Source organism: Silurus meridionalis, chromosome 13 (assembly GCF_014805685.1).
Source record: "Silurus meridionalis isolate SWU-2019-XX chromosome 13, ASM1480568v1, whole genome shotgun sequence".
NCBI classification, from domain to species: Eukaryota; Metazoa; Chordata; class Actinopteri; order Siluriformes; family Siluridae; genus Silurus; species Silurus meridionalis.
This window is the reverse complement of record NC_060896.1, coordinates 1,288,583-1,308,888: the sequence shown is the minus strand read 5'-3', so window position 1 is coordinate 1,308,888 and position 20,306 is coordinate 1,288,583. Positions and strand designations below refer to the sequence as shown.

The 20,306-nt window shown below is 45.2% G+C and overlaps 1 protein-coding gene across 14 annotated transcripts in view; it reads left to right on the top strand.

Moving 5' to 3' along the window:
• The window catches only part of LOC124395599 (NACHT, LRR and PYD domains-containing protein 3-like), a 43,941-nt gene that overhangs the window by 1,165 nt on the left and 22,470 nt on the right, over nt 1-20,306 (top strand). For 11 of the 14 annotated variants that reach the window (XM_046864256.1, XM_046864254.1, XM_046864248.1 and 8 more), the window contains 7 exons: nt 775-888; nt 1,000-1,111; nt 2,053-2,163; nt 3,545-3,655; nt 11,918-12,028; nt 19,429-19,483; nt 19,992-20,193. In XM_046864256.1, the coding sequence (XP_046720212.1) occupies nt 1,089-1,111; nt 2,053-2,163; nt 3,545-3,655; nt 11,918-12,028; nt 19,429-19,483; nt 19,992-20,193 (613 nt within the window). In that variant the 5' untranslated portion in view covers nt 775-888; nt 1,000-1,088. The remainder of the gene's footprint in view (nt 1-774; nt 889-999; nt 1,112-2,052; nt 2,164-3,544; nt 3,656-11,917; nt 12,029-19,428; nt 19,484-19,991; nt 20,194-20,306) is intronic. The other 3 variants (XM_046864247.1, XM_046864246.1, XM_046864252.1) reach the window with 3 other exon arrangements.

The window sequence follows — 20,306 nt, the reverse complement described above, 5'->3', positions numbered from 1 at the left end:
GTGTTCTCCAGCAATGATGATAGTTTTGCTACCATCCTCCTTTTTCCCACCTCCTGTACAGTGTCCAGGGTAATCCCCAGGACTGAGCTGGCCTTTCTTATCAGCTTGTCCAGTCTCTTCCTGTCTGCAGTAGAGATGCTGCTGCCCCAGCAGACCACTCCATAGAATATGGCTAAGGACACCACAGAGTCAAAAAAAGGTCTTCAGTAGCTCTCCCTGTACTCCAAAAGACCTTAGTCTCCTCAGCAGAAAGAGTCTGCTCTGCCCTTTCTTGTAGATTGCCTCAGTGTTGCCAGTCCAGTCCAGTTTGTTGTTTAGGTGAACACCCAGGTGTTTGTAAGAGTCCACTCTCACAATGTCCCTACCCTGAATGTTCACTGGTGATAAAGTTTGTTTGTGCCTACGGAAATCCACCACCAGTTCTTTCGTTTTCCCCGCATTTATCTGGAGGCAGCTCCGTTGGCACCAGTCCACAAAGCTCTGTATAATGTTCTTATTAATGACTCTAACTGTAAACTGTACAAGTTTAACACTGAACTACAGTAAATGATGGACCTCATTTTTATTTAAAATAAAGATTCCAAATGACTGTGATGTCGTTCAGTTTTCTTTTTCTCTTTATATTATTATAATTTATTCTTAATTCTGTTTCATTTAAACTGAAGTGAAACATCAGCCTTTACATGATACTTTATGTTTGTTTTAAGCAAAAGAATAAGAGAACTGTACACATCAGAATGATCTTCACATATTCCCCTGTTCTTTTCTCACCAGGATGAAGATAAACTGATAGTAAACGTCATTTAAGTTTCTGAATTAATGTCACGAGTGAGAGAAAAGCAGAAGCTCTGGAATGAGATACCAGGAGGAGCAGGAAAAGACTGAAAGGTAAATGTTTAAAATGTAAAAATGTCTTATAATTTCTGAGTTATGAAAAACTAAATAACCTCTGCAGAACCAACAGAACCAAGACCAGAGACATTTCTTTCTCTTCTTTAGTGGAACTGGAATACAAATGTATCTGTGAGATCAGTCAAATCCCAACTTTGCCTCCTTAAAACCTGATCAGTCCAGACCACCCTTTAAAGATGGATCAGGTCCCTCAGGAAAGGTATTGTAGTTTCTTCCTCTTAATCATTATACTTTTGTTCATTATTTGTCTCAGGGAAAGTAATATTTTATATTACATTCAAAATTCATCATCATCATCATCATCATCATCATCATCATCATCATGTCTGAAGCAGAGCTGTGGTGTGTAATAATATGAAGGATTCAGCTACTAAAACTGTAAAAGATTAAAGCCTTGTTAGAGTTTAGCTTTAAATCTCCTAACGGTAAAGAATCAGTAGCGCAGGCGTCGGCGATGACTGGAAGTGGAAGCGCTTTCACAAACACAATCTGACTTTTACAACACACACTACAAATGATATTTCTGATACGGAGTGAGCAGCTACAGTGACACTGCGCTAACGCTAGTTTCTTTTTTTATAATCCGGGCATTGTTGTGTATGTTTTTTAGGTTTAATAATAGCAATAATAATAATAATAATAACAATAATAATAATAATAATAATAATAATAATAATAATAATAATAATGAGCTCAGAGTGTGAGACGGAGACTAAACATCACTAAATATGATTGTTTTAACTTCGTTCTGAATCTATAAAGATTTGCATTCAGTAAACACTGAACTGAAAGCCCTATACAAAAACCTTCAGTAGGAAACATGTACGTGTGTATTCTTGCGTACCAGTGTAGATTTATTCATTACTAGAAACTCAAAGCACTTTGTACGTCACTCTGGATAAGGGCGTCTGCTAAATGCCGCAAATATAAATGTAATGTCCTGTTACTTTACTAATATACGTATAGAGCTGGAAACCTAAAGGTTAATGTTCGAATCTTTCATTTCAAAGTGTCTCATTTCAGTTTATGTTTAAAATAAACACAGTCACTGACCAACAAAATAAACTGGAAAAACATGGTGGTAAATTCTGTGAACAGAACCAGGACCAGGACTAAAATACTTTTGTTTTTCCTCTTTAGAGGAACTGGGAAAAGGCCGTATTCTCCTGAACCCAGCTGTGTTTCCTTTAAAAGTGACCAGTCAATTCCAATCTTCACCAACTTTAATGATGGAAAAACCCCTCAGGAAAGGTATTGTTATTTCTTCCTCTTAATCATTACACTTCTGTTTATTGTTTGTCTCATGGAAAGTTAAATTTTATATTGCATTTAAAATTCATCACCATCATCATCATCACCATCATCATTATCACCATATTATTAAGTGGGAAATTCCATCAAATTAATGTAAAGTATCAAATAAAGGCTGATGTTCATCTCCATCATCCTCCACTTTAGTAACCTGGGAGATTAAATGATATGGGATTATAAATAAAATGATAAAGATTCAATTTTAGACTTTATTTCTCACAATTCTGACTTACAATTTTTCTTAAACATTCGACATTTCTGGTGCATCCACCGGTAACCATGGTGTGGGCCTGAAGTGTGAAGCTGTTGGTGAATGATCGAGGTTCCTCTGCTTCATCTGTCTTGTTCCATCACATCCGGAGCTAATTGTCCGACAGAGTTCACTCCAGGGATCAGAGGCTCAGTTTAATACCCTGCGACTCTGTTGATTGTGGTCAATTTCATTTTCAATTTGTAAAACTTTCCGGTACTACAGATGTGGTGACACTGGCCGATCGGCTAGAAACAGTCGGAATTGCGAGAAAGGTAGTCGGAATCAGGCACAGTTATTTTAATGTGCCGGAAACGGGCTTTTAAATGAATCTTCTTGTTGTCCCTCACTGTTTTCTACACGTCGCTGCAATTTTTCATTCTGCAGCATCTTCTGTGTTCCCTGTCCAGAGTGCTCCAGAGTTTAGCACGTGTGCGGCAGTAATAATTGGTCCGTGGGAAACACAGTGCTTCATGTGTAGTTAAATGGACTTGAAGAAGCTTTAAGGCAAATAATTTGCCTCAAAGATTTTCTATAATCGAATATTTTGAGTTGCTCGAGGAACCGTTGTAGTCCTACATCAATATTTGTAAACATCAACAGTTTACTTTTTTAAAACAATTTTAATTAAAATGCCCACTTGTTTAAATAATATATAAAATAATATTTGATAAAAATTTAATATATAAAAAATATAATAAATCTATTTAATGCAATATGTTTTTATTTATGAATTTGCCACAAATTAAATTGATTAAATAAAATTAAATAGTTTACATTTTGGTAATACAAATGTGTATGTATTAAAGTGTGTTGAAATGTCTCCATTCCTTCCATCATAAAATAGTGCAGGAACAGGAGCAGGTTTGAAACATATAGAGCTGGAAACCTAAAGGTTAATGTTCGAATCTTTCATTTCAAAGTGTCTCATTTCAGTTTATGTTTAAAAAAAACACAGTCACTGACCAACAAAATAAATTGTAAAAACATGGTGGTAAATTCTGTGAACAGAACCAAGACCAGGACTAAAAGACTTTTGTTTTGTTTTGTTTTTTGTTTTGACCTCTTTAGTGGAACTGGGAAAAGACCACATTGTCCTGAACCCAGCTGTGTTTCCTTTAAAAGTGAACAGTCCATGCCAATCTTTACCAACTTTAATGATGGAACAACCCCTCAGAAAAGGTATTGTTATTTCTTCCTCTTAATAATTACACTTCTGTTTATTGTTAGTTGTTTTTGAGAAAATTAGCTTCGGTCAGCTTTCATGGAAAGTTTCATTTTATATTGCATTTAAAATTCAATCATCATCATCATCATCATGTCTGCAGAAGTGCTGTGGTTTATAATCATATGAATGACTTTAATAATAAATGATGTATAAATAAACACTGGTTAATCTTTTGTATGAAGTTCATAAAAGTTAATAATCTTTAGAAATGTTCATCTGATCATTTCTTCTGTGTGTTTGATGGAGTTCTGGGGACAATTGAGAAGAAAGTCACTTTGATGCATTCGATTGATGTTATGTAAACTTTTATGCCTGTAGCGAATTTAGCTCGCAAAAAGGTAAATATTTATAAGTAATTATAATGGGTTATAATTAACCCTAAATATTTAAATTAAACCATTTGTTGAATTAATGGTTATGGAATTAATGTTACAATTATTTGGTCTGTTTGTCCACCAAACAGACAGTATAATCTTTTATTAACACAGAAGGGTTATCTCCCCGACTAATAAAAACACGCCCCCCCTTTACTTCAGACCGTAGAAGTAATTTAGCATGTAGCAAGATCAAAGTATTGCAGTGACTTTGAAATGTGAGCAGCACTCAGAGACAATCACTTATGAACATGCAGTGTTTAATGAATGAGACTCATAGAACTAAACTACACAACGTACATAAAAAGAAAATGAGTTAAGAATATGTAGAGGGAGAAAGAGAAGGTAAAAGAAAAAGGAGAGAAAAAGAAAGAAAATGAATGGCAAGTTTATCTTCAATTGACCACAACCTAAATGAGGATCATCAAGAAATTCAAATTCACCTTAATAAAGGGGCTCGAGGTGAATCACACATTTAAATAGTTTACTTGCATTGGTTTTGTTGCTAAACAAGAGTCCAGATGTGGTAGACAAAGGAGATTTGAAAAGGGTCCATTAGGAGGGAGTTAGATGTTCTTCCAGGTTCTCCAGGTTTCTTAGTCTTTGTTTTGTGGCCTGTATGCAGTTTTTTGGTTGGTTTGGAGAACATCTCTAGGTTATGTATGTAACCCTAGTTCCTTAAGGGAACGAGACGCAGCGTCGCAACGCTTTGGGAATGCCCTTGCGTTGTCCGTGCTCTGAAACACGTGTGAAATCTGGCCAACAGGCAAGTCATGAGACGTTGCAAGGACCACAAAATGACTACGCGGTGGTACTAGGGGAACTAGGGTTACATACGTAACCTAGAGACGTTCCCCATTCGGGAACTTCGAGCTGCGTCGCAACACTTTGGGAACAAGTGTCCGATCACTGACCAGAACCCTGCCAAGTGTGTGAGGGCCTCGCCCTGGACACAGCCGGGTTTGTTTTTCCTGGCCGGGGGCTAGGAACGGAGTAGGACAGAATATCTGTAGCATGACAGGTAGTGCAGGAGCCATAGGCACCTTAGATACGTACCCAGGTTTTGTATATAGAAATGCTCTGGCAATGCCAGGGGCAATTTCCAGGCAGGACAGGGCCATGGACAGATCCTCTTCAGGGAGGAAATCGGCAAGAGAAAAACGGTCTTTACCGACAGGTACCTAAGGGCCACCTCAGCCAGGGACTTGAAGGGGGGCTCGGATAGAGCCGCCAACACAACTGTCAAGTCCTAGACGGGCACTCTGGGTCACGTGCGGGCCTTAGCCTCCGGGTACCATGGAGGAAACGTGTCACCAGAGGGTGAATACCCAGCGACTGCCGTGCAGGCGGGGTGATATACGCCGTGATAGCAGACACGTTAACCTTCAGGGTTGAAGGGGTTAACTCTGTGGCAAACTGTTCCTATAAGAACTTCAGAACTGAACCAACCGGGCTTTCAACTGGGTCTAAGCCATGGTGCTCACACCATGACGTGAACAGCCGCCACTGTGCGGCGTACTTCATCCTCATGGAGGGAGTTCTGGAATGGAGTAGGGTCTCGACTACCTCGGTAGAGCCGGCTTTTCCGGCCATTGAGGTGTTACTAGGAGGAATCGGGCTCCGTCCCGCTGAACTCTCTCCAGAACTCCCTAGAGCAGACACATCTTGTGGCTGGGCTAACAGACTGGCCTCCTGGACCCGAACGGCCAGAGCAGCGTGCCGGAGCAGCGTGCTGCAGCTGTTGAAGCCTCCTGAAAGGTCGTGGGACTCCCTCATCTGCAACGATCCTTGTGGAGGGAGACGCCCACTGTAGGGGGGCTGTGCTCTGAAGCACATCTTGTGGCAGAGGCAACGGCCTGGCCTACTGGTGGTGCTGGGGAGGGACGGGCACCGTAGCATGAGGTGTTCCCCCCCGATGTAGGTCATCGGGACCTATGCAACACAGCCCCTTTGTTGGAGGCAGGGGTGACCCTTAAGTCAGCCTGCTTCTTTTTGGTCTCAGAGCATCGGCAGGGGCCCTTAGGCCCTCCCCGTGGGGATTGGGTGGCAACGCTCTGCTTTTGGGCTTTGCGGTGCCCAGAGGGACCGGGCTGGGGCTGCCGCCAAACAGCTCCATGGGAGTGGCTAGGGATGTACTGCTGAAAAGCCGCCAAACGCTTTGTAGACTCCTGGAATCTGTTGACGGCCGCCGTTACATCGTCATCAAATAGCCTCATCCTTCTCAGAGTATGAGATATGTAACACAGTGGAGGCTGGAGAGGATACATTCAAATCCAGACCTTCTGCCAAATCGCTCGGCAAACCCCACAGCCGGGGGCACCAGGAACGGAGCCACGAGGGAGCACGCTCTCCTTGAAGAGCGCTCTCTGGGAGCGAAGCGTGCGCATAGCCATGTGGCTACAATGCAAACAATCGACTCCCTCTAGAGCCGATTGAGCATGCTCCACTCCCAGGCAAACAACGCACCGATCGCGTGTATACTTCCCTGTAATGAAACGGGGCCACGGATGAACACAATGACGATATTTTTGCTTGCCAGCAATCACTTGAGCCGAATCACAGATAAACAGCGCTTAACTGAATAAGCAATAATTACCTGTTGGCTAGATTTTACACATGGTTCAGAGCATGGACAACACGGGGGCTTCCCCAAAGCGTTGCGACGCAGCTAAAAGTTCCCAAATGGGGAACTTTTGAAGTTTTACTCAAAGTCTATTAAAAACAGTATGGTACACTTCATGCTCACGAAGGTTCCCTGGTGGTCTAGTGGTTAGGATGCGGCACTCTCACGGCTGTGGCCCGGGTTTCGATCCCTGGTCAGGGAACCAACCCCAGCCATTAGGGTTGCACAAGCCTTAGTGCCGGTCCCAAGCCCGGATAAATGGGGAGGGTTGCGTTAGGAAGGGCATCCAGCGTAAATACATGTGCCAAATCAAACATGCAGATGGTCTGCTGTGGCAACCCCTAATGGGAGAAGCCGAAAGAAAGTTTTTTGTTACACTTCATGATCATATAACATGCACCATTATTTGAGAAATAGAGATATTAAGCATTAAAGCAGAGATACATGAATATACCGGTACATAAGCCTTTAAAGTGTAACTTCTGTTAATACAGAGTTATATTCTGGCATATAAAATGCACCCTTTTTTGGAAAATAAGGAGCAGATGATTTTGATATCGATTATTATTGAGATAGAGTTAAACACTAGGTTTATATGAAAAGGAGGAAATACATACACCATGTGCATATGTCATATAGAATTTGGAACACTTTATTATTTATTAAATAACAAAAATATCCTTTTGTGTGTGTGAGTGTGTGTGTGCGCGTCTGCGTGCGTGCTTGTGTGTTTGTGCTTGTGTGTGTGGGGGCACATTTACATTTACATTTGCATTTGCGGCATTTAGCAGACACCCTTATCCAGAGCGACGTACAAACGTGCTTTAAATCTCTAGTAGTGAATAAATCTACACTGGTATGCAAGAATACAAACTCAATATAAATATAACTCGAATTCTACAAACTTGGAAAGTGCTAATTTAGGTATTTCAGGAAGAGGTAGGTCTTCAGTCGTCGCTTAAAGATAATCAGGGACTCTGCTGTACGGACATCTAGGGGAAGTTCATTCCACCACCTCGGTGCCAGAACAGAGAAGAGCCTTGAATTGTACTTACCTCTCATTCTGAGAGAAGGTGGTACCAGTCGAGCAGTGCTGGAGGATCTCAGACAGCGTGGTGCAGTGCGAGATGTGATGAGGTCACTGAGGTAAGATGGTGCTGGTCCATTTTTGGCCTTGTAGGCAAGCATCAGTGTTTTGAATCTGATACGTGCAGCTACTGGAAGCCAGTGAAGGGAGCGCAGCAGTGGGGTGGTGTGGGAAAACTTGGGCTGATTGAACACAAGTCGTGCAGCTGCGTTTTGGATCATTTGCAGTGGACGAATAGCGTTCAGGGGAAGACCTGCCAGCAGAGAGTTGCAGTAGTCCAGTCTTGACCCAGACGTACTGCAGCCTCAGATTAGAGGGTGGACTGCCTTGTCATTGAATGCCCCATTGAAGTCAGCTAGAGAGGCCAGGGACTACCCTGCTTTGTGTCTTTTGGTGTGGTGGTATGACATGGTGGTATGAAACCCCCCAATATAAGTGTAAACTGTGGGGCCCATTTGGTGATTCATATGCAGATTTTAGGGGTTAAAAGGAATGCCTGGGACATGAAGTCTAAATGATCCTACCCAGACCTAAACTCTTAGGTCAATTTTTACAATACCGTATTTTCCGGACTATAAGCCGCTACTTTTTTCCCATGCTTTGAACCTCGCGGTTTAAACAACGAAGCGGCTAATTTATGAATTTTTCCTGGGTTTTTCCCGGTTTCACAAACTTCAAGCCAAAAAAACTGAGCAACATAACATTAGACCAATGAAAATTCCGAACGGAAATAAAAAAATGCACTTCACCCGTGTTCTGAGCTGCACAGCATCGGTAGAAAAACTTTAAACGCACAACGATGCCAAAAGATAAATTCTCTCGAGAAATAGTTGTGGAAGGAAGGAGGAAGACAGTGAACAGTGACTTTCTTGGTAGGCTACTGTTTAGATACAAGCCGTTGTAACGCGTTGAGCCGGGGTCATGGGAGAGCTCACTAACTCCAGTTGCAACAGAAATTATATTAGCACAGACAGGTTTCCAAAACTCGTGCTTTTTTATTTTTCTTAGCAACAGTGTTATGGGTTAGTCAAAGAAACTTAGAAATGAACATCAGAAAATAATAAGGACATATTCCTCGGTCTTGCACACATGCAGTAATACCGGAAAATGCGGCGGCAGGCTATTCCCAAAATACCCCTCTGCTCTTAAAGGAGCCGCAACATATTTCACCCGTTACACCGTGTAACGTGTCTTTCGTTAAAGCCTGTGTAAAGTTTCAGTGTAGACACCTGTGGCTTATAGACAGGTGCGGCTTATTTATGTTCAAAATAAAAATATTTGTAAAATTCAGTGGGTGCGGCTTATATTTGGTTGCGCTTAATAGTCCGGAAATTATGTTTGTACTTTTAAAACAGCTCTGAATATAATCACCTATGTGTTAAGACTAAACCCATTAACTACGTTTAAATGCCATATTACATTAAAAATACAAATATATAAATAAAAGATCATAAATAAAAATATAAAAATCAATTTTAGATTTATTTCTCTCAACTCTGACTTTATTTCTCATGATTCTGATTCAACTTCTAGCAATTCCGAGTTTATTTCTCATAATTCTGACTTACGATTTCTTGTAAACATTCGACAGTTGTTGTGTTTTATGCAATTCCTTGCGCTACCACTAGAGACGCTGGATAGGAGAGAGGGAGTAGAATAAGAAGTGTGAGCTAGGCGGGAATCTGTGAAGTTGCTGTTAAAAATTAAATGCAAAGTTTTGGAATACTTGACGTTTTGCTTTTGCCTATAGATCTAACAAATTGGCGACGAGGATACTAAGCTTGAGTACTGACTTTCTTTACTGACTAATAATGTCTTTGAACGTCTCAGCGCCGACAAAGTTCCTGCCCGGGTGAACCTGCTATGCCATTTGACATGTGGCTACGTGTCTTTGATCACTATTTGCTGGTAATTAATGCAGCTGGCTCTGCATGGCCTGACACTCAGAAAAGGGCTACATTACTCCATTGCTTAGGTGCCGAAGGTCAACGTATCTTTTACGCTCTGCCAGACACCGGTGAGACATATGATGCTGCTGTTGCTGCTTTAAAAAAAACAGTTCATACCGAATGTTTACGTTGTTGTGGAGCGGCATACGTTCAGAAAAAGAGTGCAAGCCTCACACGAAAACATTCAACACTACATTGCTGCTTTGCATGCACTTGCTGTAAAATGTGACTTTGGTGATAAAGTCGACGACATGATTCGCGACCAGTTGCTGGAACATTTACAAAGCAATGATATCAGACAGAGATTGGTCCTCGAGCCGGACCTGACATTACAGAAAGCAACTATCCTTGCGACACAACTAGAAGCCACAGCTGAGCATGCAAAGAAAATGACGGCCGACAATGATTCTCCAGTGCAAGCTATACAAGCCAAGGCTTGTACATGCAAGAGTGCAAGCAAGAGTGCAAGAGAATGTACATACATCATGCATGAAACACTGCTCAGGTCCAGCTGCCGCCTCCGCTTCGTCTGCCCGTAAGTCATGATTCAGATGTGGTTCAGACAAACACCTAGCTAACTAAGCAAAATGCCCTGCTGCACATCTCTATTGTAAATTATGAAACAAGAAAGGACATTTTGCGCGAGTGTGCCATTCAGCCCCAGGAAATGACAAGCGTGAGGTCCAAGTGCATGATGTCACCATACTGTATTTAGAGAACTCTGGATCATCATTATCATCATCATCAACATCTGGATGCTGTCCGTAAAGCTCCGCCTCCATCGGATGCAGCATCTCTGCAATCCTTCCTAGGATTAGTATCTTGGTACTCAAAATTCCTTCCAGGATTTGCGACAGTTGTTGCCCCAATGCGTGCTAAGGAAAAGGGACTGTTTATTTGGACTCCTGCTGCTCAAAACAGCTTTGAGGACATTAAACAGACGCTTGTGTCCAGTCCAGCCCTTGCCACTTATGACCCCACACTCCATTCAGTAATTTCAACGGATGCAAGTGATTACGGGTTAGGTTCAGTATTTGCACAAATACAACCCAGCGGAACAGAAAAACGCTCACAGACACTGAAAATAAATATTGTATTGTAGAGAAGGAGGCCCTAGCATGCGTGTGGGCTACTGAAAAATGGCGAACGTACTTGTGGGGCCATAGCTTTACACTTCGCACACACCACCAGGCACTCACCAACTTAATTACTACAAAAGGAATAGGAAGAGCCGGAATGCGAATTACTCGTGGGGCACCATGTCTGCTTTGTTTTGATTACAACGTTGTCTATTGGCCGAGTTCCCAGAACCATACTGCAGACTGCTTGTCTCATCTTCCCATACCTGCTCCTGCTGATTCAACGATGAGCCTGAAATTGTTTTCCTCAACATTGTGCTCTCTTTCAGTGTCTGATTTTTAAACCGCCTGTACTGCTTGTCCTGAACTGGAAAAACTGCGGAAACAAATCAGGCATGACTGGCCACCCTCCATCAAGGCAGTCAGTCAGGACTTGATTCCATATTTTCAGAGCGAGAGACGAACTTTCAGTAAAAGATGCATTTGTTTTCAGAGGAACAAGACTGTTAGTTCCTGTAGAAGTGTTTTAATGTGTTGTTATCACTGTCACATCTGTGACATCATTGTGTGACATCACAAAAGGGTTTCTTATAAATGGCTATTCATGTTTATGTTTGTAAGAGCTGATTGTATTATTTGTTATTTATCTGTTCTGTAGCTCTTAAGGTGTTTCACTAAGAAAAGGTTTCTCATCAAGGAAAGGTAGATTTTTGTGTTTCCAAAGAAAAGGCTGATGGCTGAACACAAAATAAAGGCTTTTTGAAACATCAGTACGCTTCACCATTGTCTGGCTGGGGGTTAGCTACTCAGATCACCTTGCATACTCACCTTGATTGACCGATGGGGCCAGTAACACGTTTCAGCAAACACTTAACACAACATACAATCCTGTGAAAGTCTCATGTATGAGGCATAAGCCTATTTGGCACAAGGATTATGTGATATCCTAAACAGAATTGTCTTGCATTTGAGTTTCATAAAATGTATTTCAGTTTATGTTTAAAATAAACACAGTCACTGACCAACAAAATAAGCTGGAAAAACATGGTGGTAAATTCTGAGAACAGAACCAAGACCAGGACTAAAAGACTTTCTCCTCTTTAGTGGAACTGGGAAAAGGCCACATTCTCCTGAACCCAGCTGTGTTTCCTTTAAAAGTGAACAGTCGATGCCAATCTTTACCAACTTTAATGATGAAACAACCCCTCAGAAAAGGTATTGCTATTTCTTCCTCTTAATCATTACACTTCTGTTCATTGTTAGTTGTAGATTAATTTGATAAAATTAGCTTATGTCAGCTTTTATGGAAAGTTTCATTTTATATTGCATTTAAGATTTAATCATCATCATCAGCAGCAGCTAAATGAATGTATATTTAATGATCTGAGTCCAGGGTCTGTAATAATATTTATTATTCTACTGCTAAAAATCTTGTTAAAATTAAAAGAATTGTATTTTTTAAATCCTGCATTTAAATCTTCTGCTAATCTCTTTACCAGCCCCTGCTGTAAACATGCTCCTCAGATCACCATTAGTGAGAACATTAGTAGTAGAGAAAAGCCTGGGCTCAACTCACAGGGGTTTAAAAGTGAAACCAAAACGTCTCTCTAGTGTCTGGTGCTGTCAGGGAGCACCCTGCCTCTTCGCCTGCGCGTGCCCCGCCCGCTCGGAGCTCATCACCATCCTACTGATTACAAACACCTGCCTCTCGTTTAACGTGCCCATATAACCACCTCTTTCACCCCACTTTAGCGTCCGTTATTGTTTGCATTGGTGTCTGTGTGTTTTTGCTGCATTCCACCATTAAAGACTTGGGTTTTTTGGTGCATCAGCTTCCGCCTCAGTCACTCGCCTAACAGAATAACGGACCGCAAAGAAAAGAAAAGGAAAGTTAAGAAGAGGAGCGTGGTAGGAGAGGATCAACCCGGCTCGTACCTGGTGATAGACGAACAACCCAGCACGTCATCAGCTTCGGTTCGGGAGCTCGTCGCTGCGCTCCGAGAAGCGTTTCCTTCTTCCACGGCCGGGCAAAACCCCCCCGCCTCCACCGGTACTCCTATGGCGCACCCGGCTGCCTTTTCCGGAGAGGCTTCCGCATGCCGCCGATTCTTACTCCATGTGAATCTGTACATCAAGATGCAACCGCAGCGATTTTCCACTGAACGCTCTAAGGTGGCGTTTTTCATCTCTCTTCTCTTCGGAAGAGTGCTGGATTGGGCACAATCACTGTGGGACGCCGCCAGCCCTGCTACGCAATCCTATGCTCGGTTCACTGCGCACTTCCTGGAAGTGTTTTGCGCCTCCTCCGGCGTCCTTACTACGGCCGACCAACTGCTCAGTATACGACAGGGAGACGATAACGTTATGGATTACAGCCTCCGTTTCCGCACCCTGGCGGCATCTAGTGGCTGGAACGAGTCAGCGCTGCTCAGCATTTATCGGCTGGGATTAAATCCAGAGCTGAAACAAGCCATGGCCGTGCATGAGGACTCTGTGGGGTTGGAGAGCTTCATCCAAAAATCTATCGGGCTCTCCCAGCGTTTAGCTGCATGCCATCAGACTCCACCTCAACCAGAATGCCTGCGAGGTGCAACGGCAGCTCCGGATCCCGAACCCATGCAGCTGGGTTCACAGAGACTGTCCCGAAGAGAGAGAAATCGCCGTCTGGCCACGGGGAGGTGCCTGTATTGCAGATTGCAAGGACACTCCGTCACTAGGTGTCCCACGCGCCCTGTTCGTGCGGTGGTGAGTATTGTTGATTTCCCAACCGATATCTCACCTCTATCCAAGCTGACAGTGTCTCTCCTAACCCCCGCTCTATCCATCTCTGTGCATGCTCTAGTCGACTCCGGCTTGGCGGGGAACTTCATCTCCCAAGCCTGCCTCGACCGCTTACGCCTTCCCCGAGAGAGGGGTTCCCAGGACCTAGCGGTCCAAACCATCCAGGGACGTCCACTTGGGAGAGGTTGGGTGAAGTATTGCACGCCGGTGGTGACGCTACAAGTGGGGTTGTTCCATAGAGAGGAGATCCGGTTCCTGGTTCTGGAGAGTTCCACCGTCAGTGTGATCCTGGGGAGACCGTGGTTACAGAAACATGCACCGAGGTGTTCCTGGGACCCCTGTGACATCCTGGAGTGGAGTCCCCGCTGTAAGGAACACTGTCTCGCTCAACTTCCAACGCGGATCCCGGAGGCAGTGATCGGCGCCAACCGGGTGGAGGAAGCCACCACCACGGCCCAGGTGGAGATTCCTGAGGAGTATCAGGCCTATAAGGATGTGTTCAGTGCCCAGGCCGCCACCCGTCTCCCCCCTCATCGCCCCTGGGACTGCTGCATCGATCTCCTTCCCGGCGCTAAGCTACCCAAGGGCCGGGTGTATCCGCTATCCACTCCTGAACACCGCGCGATGGAGGAGTGTGTTACAGTGTTCGCAGAGCGGTGAAGGATGCAAAGCGGCGCTACGGGAGTAAACTAGAGTCACAGTTCCAACAAGGTGGCTCTAGAAGCCTGTGGCAGGGACTAAGGACAATAACGGACTATAAAACACCATCTTCCAGAATGGTGAATGCGGACGCTTCTCTGGCAGATGAGCTAAACACCTTCTACGCTCGTTTCGAGGCTGCAGCTAACCATGCTAGCGGCGCTAGCGGCACAACCAGCGTGCACGCCGAGAGAGCCGGAGAGGCAAACACATTCACCATCTCGGAGCATGACGTGAGGAGGGCATTCAAGAGAGTGAATACCAGGAAGGCAGCAGGACCAGATGGAATCACAGGTCGGGTTCTGAAAGCCTGCGCTGACCAGCTAGCACCGGTGTTCACTGAGATATTCAACCTCTCTCTGGAACAGGCTGTTGTCCCCTCATGCTTCAAACAGTCCACTATTGTCCCTGTCCCAAAGAAACCCCAGCCTGCCTGCCTCAATGACTACCGCCCTGTAGCTCTGACCTCAGTAGTGATGAAGTGCTTTGAGAGACTGGTCAGAGACTTCATCACTGCATCACTACCAGACACACTGGACCCATTACAGTTTGCGTACCGTCAGAACCGTTCGACTGAGGACGCAATTGCACATCTTCTCCACACTACAAACAGCCACCTGGACCAAAGAAATGGGAATTACACAAAGATGTTGTTCGTGGACTACAGTTCAGCATTCAACACCATAATTCCCTCCACACTCACCTCTAAGTTGGAGGTCCTGGGACTCAGCCTGCCGCTGTGTCAATGGATCTCGAACTTTCTGACGGACAGACCACAAGCTGTACGGGTGGGAAAACACACCTCATCCACCCTCACCCTCAGCACTGGAGCTCCCCAGGGTTGTGTTCTGAGCCCCCTGCTGTACTCACTGTACACACATGACTGTGTGGCCACTTCCAACTCCACAACCATCATCAAGTTTGCTGACGACACCGTTGTGGTGGGCCTGATCTCCAACAACGACGAGACGGCCTACCTACAGGAAGTTAAAAACCTGGAGAGATGGTGCCAGGAGAACAACCTTCTCCTGAACGTCAGCAAGACTAAGGAGTTGATCGTGGACTTCAGCACGAAGCAGGAGCGGTCATACCAACCGCTAAACATCTGCGGGACTCCAGTGGAAAGAGTGGACAGTTTCCGGTACCTGGGTGTTCACATCACACAGGACCTGTCTTGGTCCTGTCACATCAACACCCTGGTGAAGAAGGCCCGGCAGCGTCTGTACCATCTGAGACGCTTAAGGGACTTTAAACTACCCTCTCAGGTGCTTAAGACTTTTTACACCTGCACCATCGAGAGCGTTCTGACGGGTAGCATCACTTCCTGGTTCGGGAACAGCACCATGCAGGACAGACGAGCCCTCCAGAGGGTGGTGCGTTCAGCTGAACGTACCATCCACACCGAGCTCCTGACCTGCAGGACATCTACAGCACACGGTGCAGGACCAGAGCCAGGAAAATTGTGAAGGACCTCAGCCATCCCAACAATGGACTCTTTTCTCTGTTGCGTTGGGAAACGCTTCCGCTCCCTGAAGGCGAACACAGAGAGAATGAGGAGGAGCTTCTTCCGCAGGCCATTCGGAGTTTAAACCAGGAAACACCCAGGATCTAAAACTGGCCCACTCTCTCCATCATCACCATTTTTCCCCTGCACAACCACACTTTTCGTATACGGCACATTATACACTGGACTTGCACAGCACAGTGCACTTTACATTCCATCTCTTTTCATATTTTCTTTTTCATTTTCTTTTTCATATTTATTTCATATTTTTTTATATTCTCTTTTCTTATACCACACCATCCCGCACAAGGACACTTTACACCACACCTCACTGCACACGGACACTCATGGTCAATCATAACTTGTTTACTGTTGTTTACTGGCTAACTGCACACTGCCATAAACATAAACATTTTCTGTGTACATTTTCAGTGTATGTGTATATATATGTATATGTATGTGTATATATGTGTATATGTATATGTACGTATATATACATATATATTATATATATTTATATATCTCTACATCTTATTTATCTGCCTTCTTTCTTATTATATTTTTCTTTAAATTTTGTTATTATATTTATATTTTTTATATTTTCTATTCTCCTTTTTTACCCTATTTTATTCCCTCATGCCGGACCGTCGTCAAAAGCATTTCACTGCATGTCGTACCCTGTATGTATGTGTTTGTGACAAATAAAATTTGATTTGATTTGATTTTGAGGAGTACATCCAGCAGGCTCTCCGCCAAGGATTTATCCGACACTCATCCTCCCCAGCTGCCTCCAGCTTCTTCTTCGTGGGGAAAAAGGATGGAGGGCTGCATCGACTATCGACAGCTGAACTCCCAGATCGCGCCGCTTCCATACCCACTTCCACTCGTGCTTGCTGCTCTGGAGGACCTGAGGGAGGCGAGAGTCTTCTCCAAGCTCGACCTCCGGAGCGCCTACAATTTGGTACGCATAAGGAGTGGAAAACTGCCTTCATCACACTCTCGGGGCACTATGAATACCGGGTCATGCCGTACGGCCTTTCCATCTCTCCAGCCGTCTTCCAGGGGTTCATGAACAAGGTACTTCGGCCCTATCTCCAAAGGTTCGTCATGGTCTACATAGATGACATTTTGATCTATTCCAGGAACCTGGAGGAACACCGGGACCACGTGCGAGCCGTGCTGAACGAGCTCCGTTCTCACAAGCTCTTCCTGAACCTTTCGAAGTGCGAGTTTCACCGTCCCTTAACCCACTTCCTGGGTTACATCATCAGTGCCAAGGGGATCCAGATGGACGAGAGGAAAGTGAAGGCGGTAAGAGAGTGGCCCGTTCCCGAGTCGATCAAGGAGCTCCAGCGTTTCCTGGGTTTGGCAAACTTCTACCGCCGGTTCATCCAGGGATACAGCCAGGTTACAGCCCCCCTCACCTCGCTCCTTAGGGGTAAGGCTCGGACCCTGAAGTGGACCGAAGAGGCTCAGGAGGCCTTCCAAGAGCTCCGCCAGCGCTTCTGTAGTGCTCCTGTGCTACGTCACCCAGACCCCCAGGAGCCCTTCGTGGTCGAGGTCGACGCTTCCTCAACTGGGGTGGGGGCCACTCTCTCCCAGCGATCGGGAACCCCGGCACAGCTCCACCCCTGTGCCTTCTTCTCCCACAAGCTCTCCGCCGCCGAACTAAACTATGACATCGGCAACCGCGAGCTCCTGGCTATCAAGCTAGCCCTGGAAGAGTGGAGACACTGGCTGGAGGGGGCTGAGCATCCGTTCACTGTTGTCACCGATCACAAGAACCTTCAGTACTTGCGAGAGGCACGGAGACTCAACCCACGACAGGCACGCTGGGCTCTCTTTTTCACCCGTTTCCGCTTTCACATCACCTACCGGCCGGGTGCCCTGAACGGCAAGGCCGACGCGCTATCTCGGAAATGCATCCCGGCACGAGGTCACGCCTGCGGGGTGTCCGGAAGGGCGTGTCTTTGTCCCGTCCTCCTGCAGACACGGTCTCATCCGATCAGTCCATGAAGGGCCTGGAACGGGTCACCCAGGTGAGAAGCGGACGGTCCGGCTCATCCAAGCACGCTACTGGTGGCCAGGTATGGCCGAGGAGGTCACGCGGTATGTTCAGGCATGTCCCAGCTGCGCCACAGCCAAGGTCCCGCGCCACCTGCCCGTGGGCAAGCTGATGCCACTTCCCGTCCCGCAACGCCCATGGTCTCACCTGGGCATCGACTTTGTGACGGATCTGCCCCGGTCGGAGGGGAACACGTGCGTCCTGGTGGTGGTGGACCGCTTTTCCAAGGCCTGCCGCTTTGTGCCCCTGAGGAGCCTGCCTACTGCCCTCGAGACGGCGGAAGCACTGTTCCACCACGTCTTCCGGAACTACGGACTTCCAGAGGAGATTGTCTCGGACCGGGGTCCTCAGTTCACGTTGCGGGTCTGGAGGGCATTCTTCAAGCTCCTGGGAGTCTCAGTTAACCTATCGTCGGGATATCACCCTCAGACCAACGGCCAGGCCGAGCGTAAGATCCAAGAGCTGAGTCGCTATCTGAGGACCTATTGCAGCCAGGACCAGGGGGAATGGTGTCGGTTCCTGCCCTGGGCGGAATACGCTCAGAATTCACTACGCCAGGATGCGACAGGGCTCACCCCGTTCCAGTGTGTGCTGGGGTTCCCCTGTTCCCCTGGTCGGATGAGCCCAGCAACGTGCCCGCAGTGGATTACTGGTTCCGGGAGAGCAGTAGGATCTGGGAGTCGGCCCACACTCAGCTGCGTCGGGCCCTCCGCAACACCCGCCGACACGCTGATGCTCGGAGGCTAGACTCTCCGCGCTTCCGTCCCGGGGACCTGGTGTGGTTGTCTACCAGGGACCTGAAGCTGAAGCTGCCCTGCTACAAACTAAGCCCCCTTTCGGATCGCCGACCAGGTCAACAACGTGTCCTACCGGCTGGAACTGCCGCAGAGGTACCGTATCCACCCTACCTTCCATGTGTCCTTACTCAAGCCCTGTGCCTCTCCTGTCTCTCGCCCCCCAGGTGGCCCTGCGGCCCCGCCCGCTCGGAGCTCATCACCATCCTACTGATTACAAACACCTGCCTCTCGTTTAACGTGCCCATATAACCACCTCTCTCACCCCACTTTAGCGTCCGTTATTGTTTGCATTGGTGTCTGTGTGTTTTTGCTGCATTCCGCCATTAAAGACTTGGGTTTTTTGGTGCATCGGCTTCCGCCTCAGTCACTCGCCTAACAGGTGCAGTAAATATTTAATCCCGTCTGTTACTGTGTTAGTGAATAAAACACAAGAGAAACTTTTAACCTCCACAAATTATTTTCATGAGCAGTGAACATCCTCTGTGGACGTGTCCCAGGTGTGGAATTGTTGTATATACTAGATGATCCCCTTGAAATTTAGTTATAAAAATTAATATAATTATTATAATAAAACAATAGTGAAACTACAGTAGTTTTGATTCTCACATGACTTTTATAAGATCTTTTACCTTTTATAAGCTTTGATAGAAACCATCATAAAAAGTAAAAGATTTTCCATGTTTCTCTACACAACTGATCTAAAGGAGGAACCTACAGCATCAGTGTGTCACTTTAAATGTGTAACATTAACAATGTTTTTTATCCACAGAAGTCCAAAACAGAACCCAAAAATCAACAAAAGTTCACTTAACTCCATTTTCAAGGTACCATAATCCTGACAGTGTTTATGTTTTATAAGAGTTTATTTAGTTAAACTCTACATTAAATACATTCTTTTGATGATCTTTTGGTGCTTTTCAGTTTGAAACATCATTTACAGTTTTTTAAACATTTACATGTAATTGAGAAAACTTTCCCGTGTAGGAAAACTCAGTGTTACTCCTGACTGCTATAAAACATTAATGATAATTGAAAGATGTTATAATGTTAAAGAATCGCCTCCTTACAGAAAACTTCACCATCTATTAATACACACGTGTTATAACCTGTTTATGCAGCACATCCACCAAACCAGTCCCTGTGAATGAGCTGTTATTAGTAATGAAAACATGCTCAGAATGAGTGCAGAAATAAAACACTGTGATTTACCGACAGAGCTCCTGTTACAGAACATTAATCACCTTCTGACCAGTCCAGAACTCAACTCCTCAATTTTATAAACACGTCACTGCATTATGTAGCAGTTTTACCACTTTTATTTATTTTGCTCAGGAGCTGGAGAACAAAACCATCATACTATTGAAGAATGAGCTGAACAGGTTCAAGAAGCTGCTGAGTACTGATTACCCAGCATGCTCTGAGGAGCAGGAGGAGGAGGAGGATCTGCAGTGTATTAAAGAGGGTGTGCTGAAGATCACACTGCAGGTCCTGAAGACCATGAAGCAGAAAGATCTCGCTCACAGACTGCAGATCAGTAAGAGTTTTAGTTTATTACAATATTCTATCACTTTAAAGGAAACACACTGGACCCCTGGTCTATATTATTATACTGATCTTCATCCTCATGACTAATATTGACTTTCACAT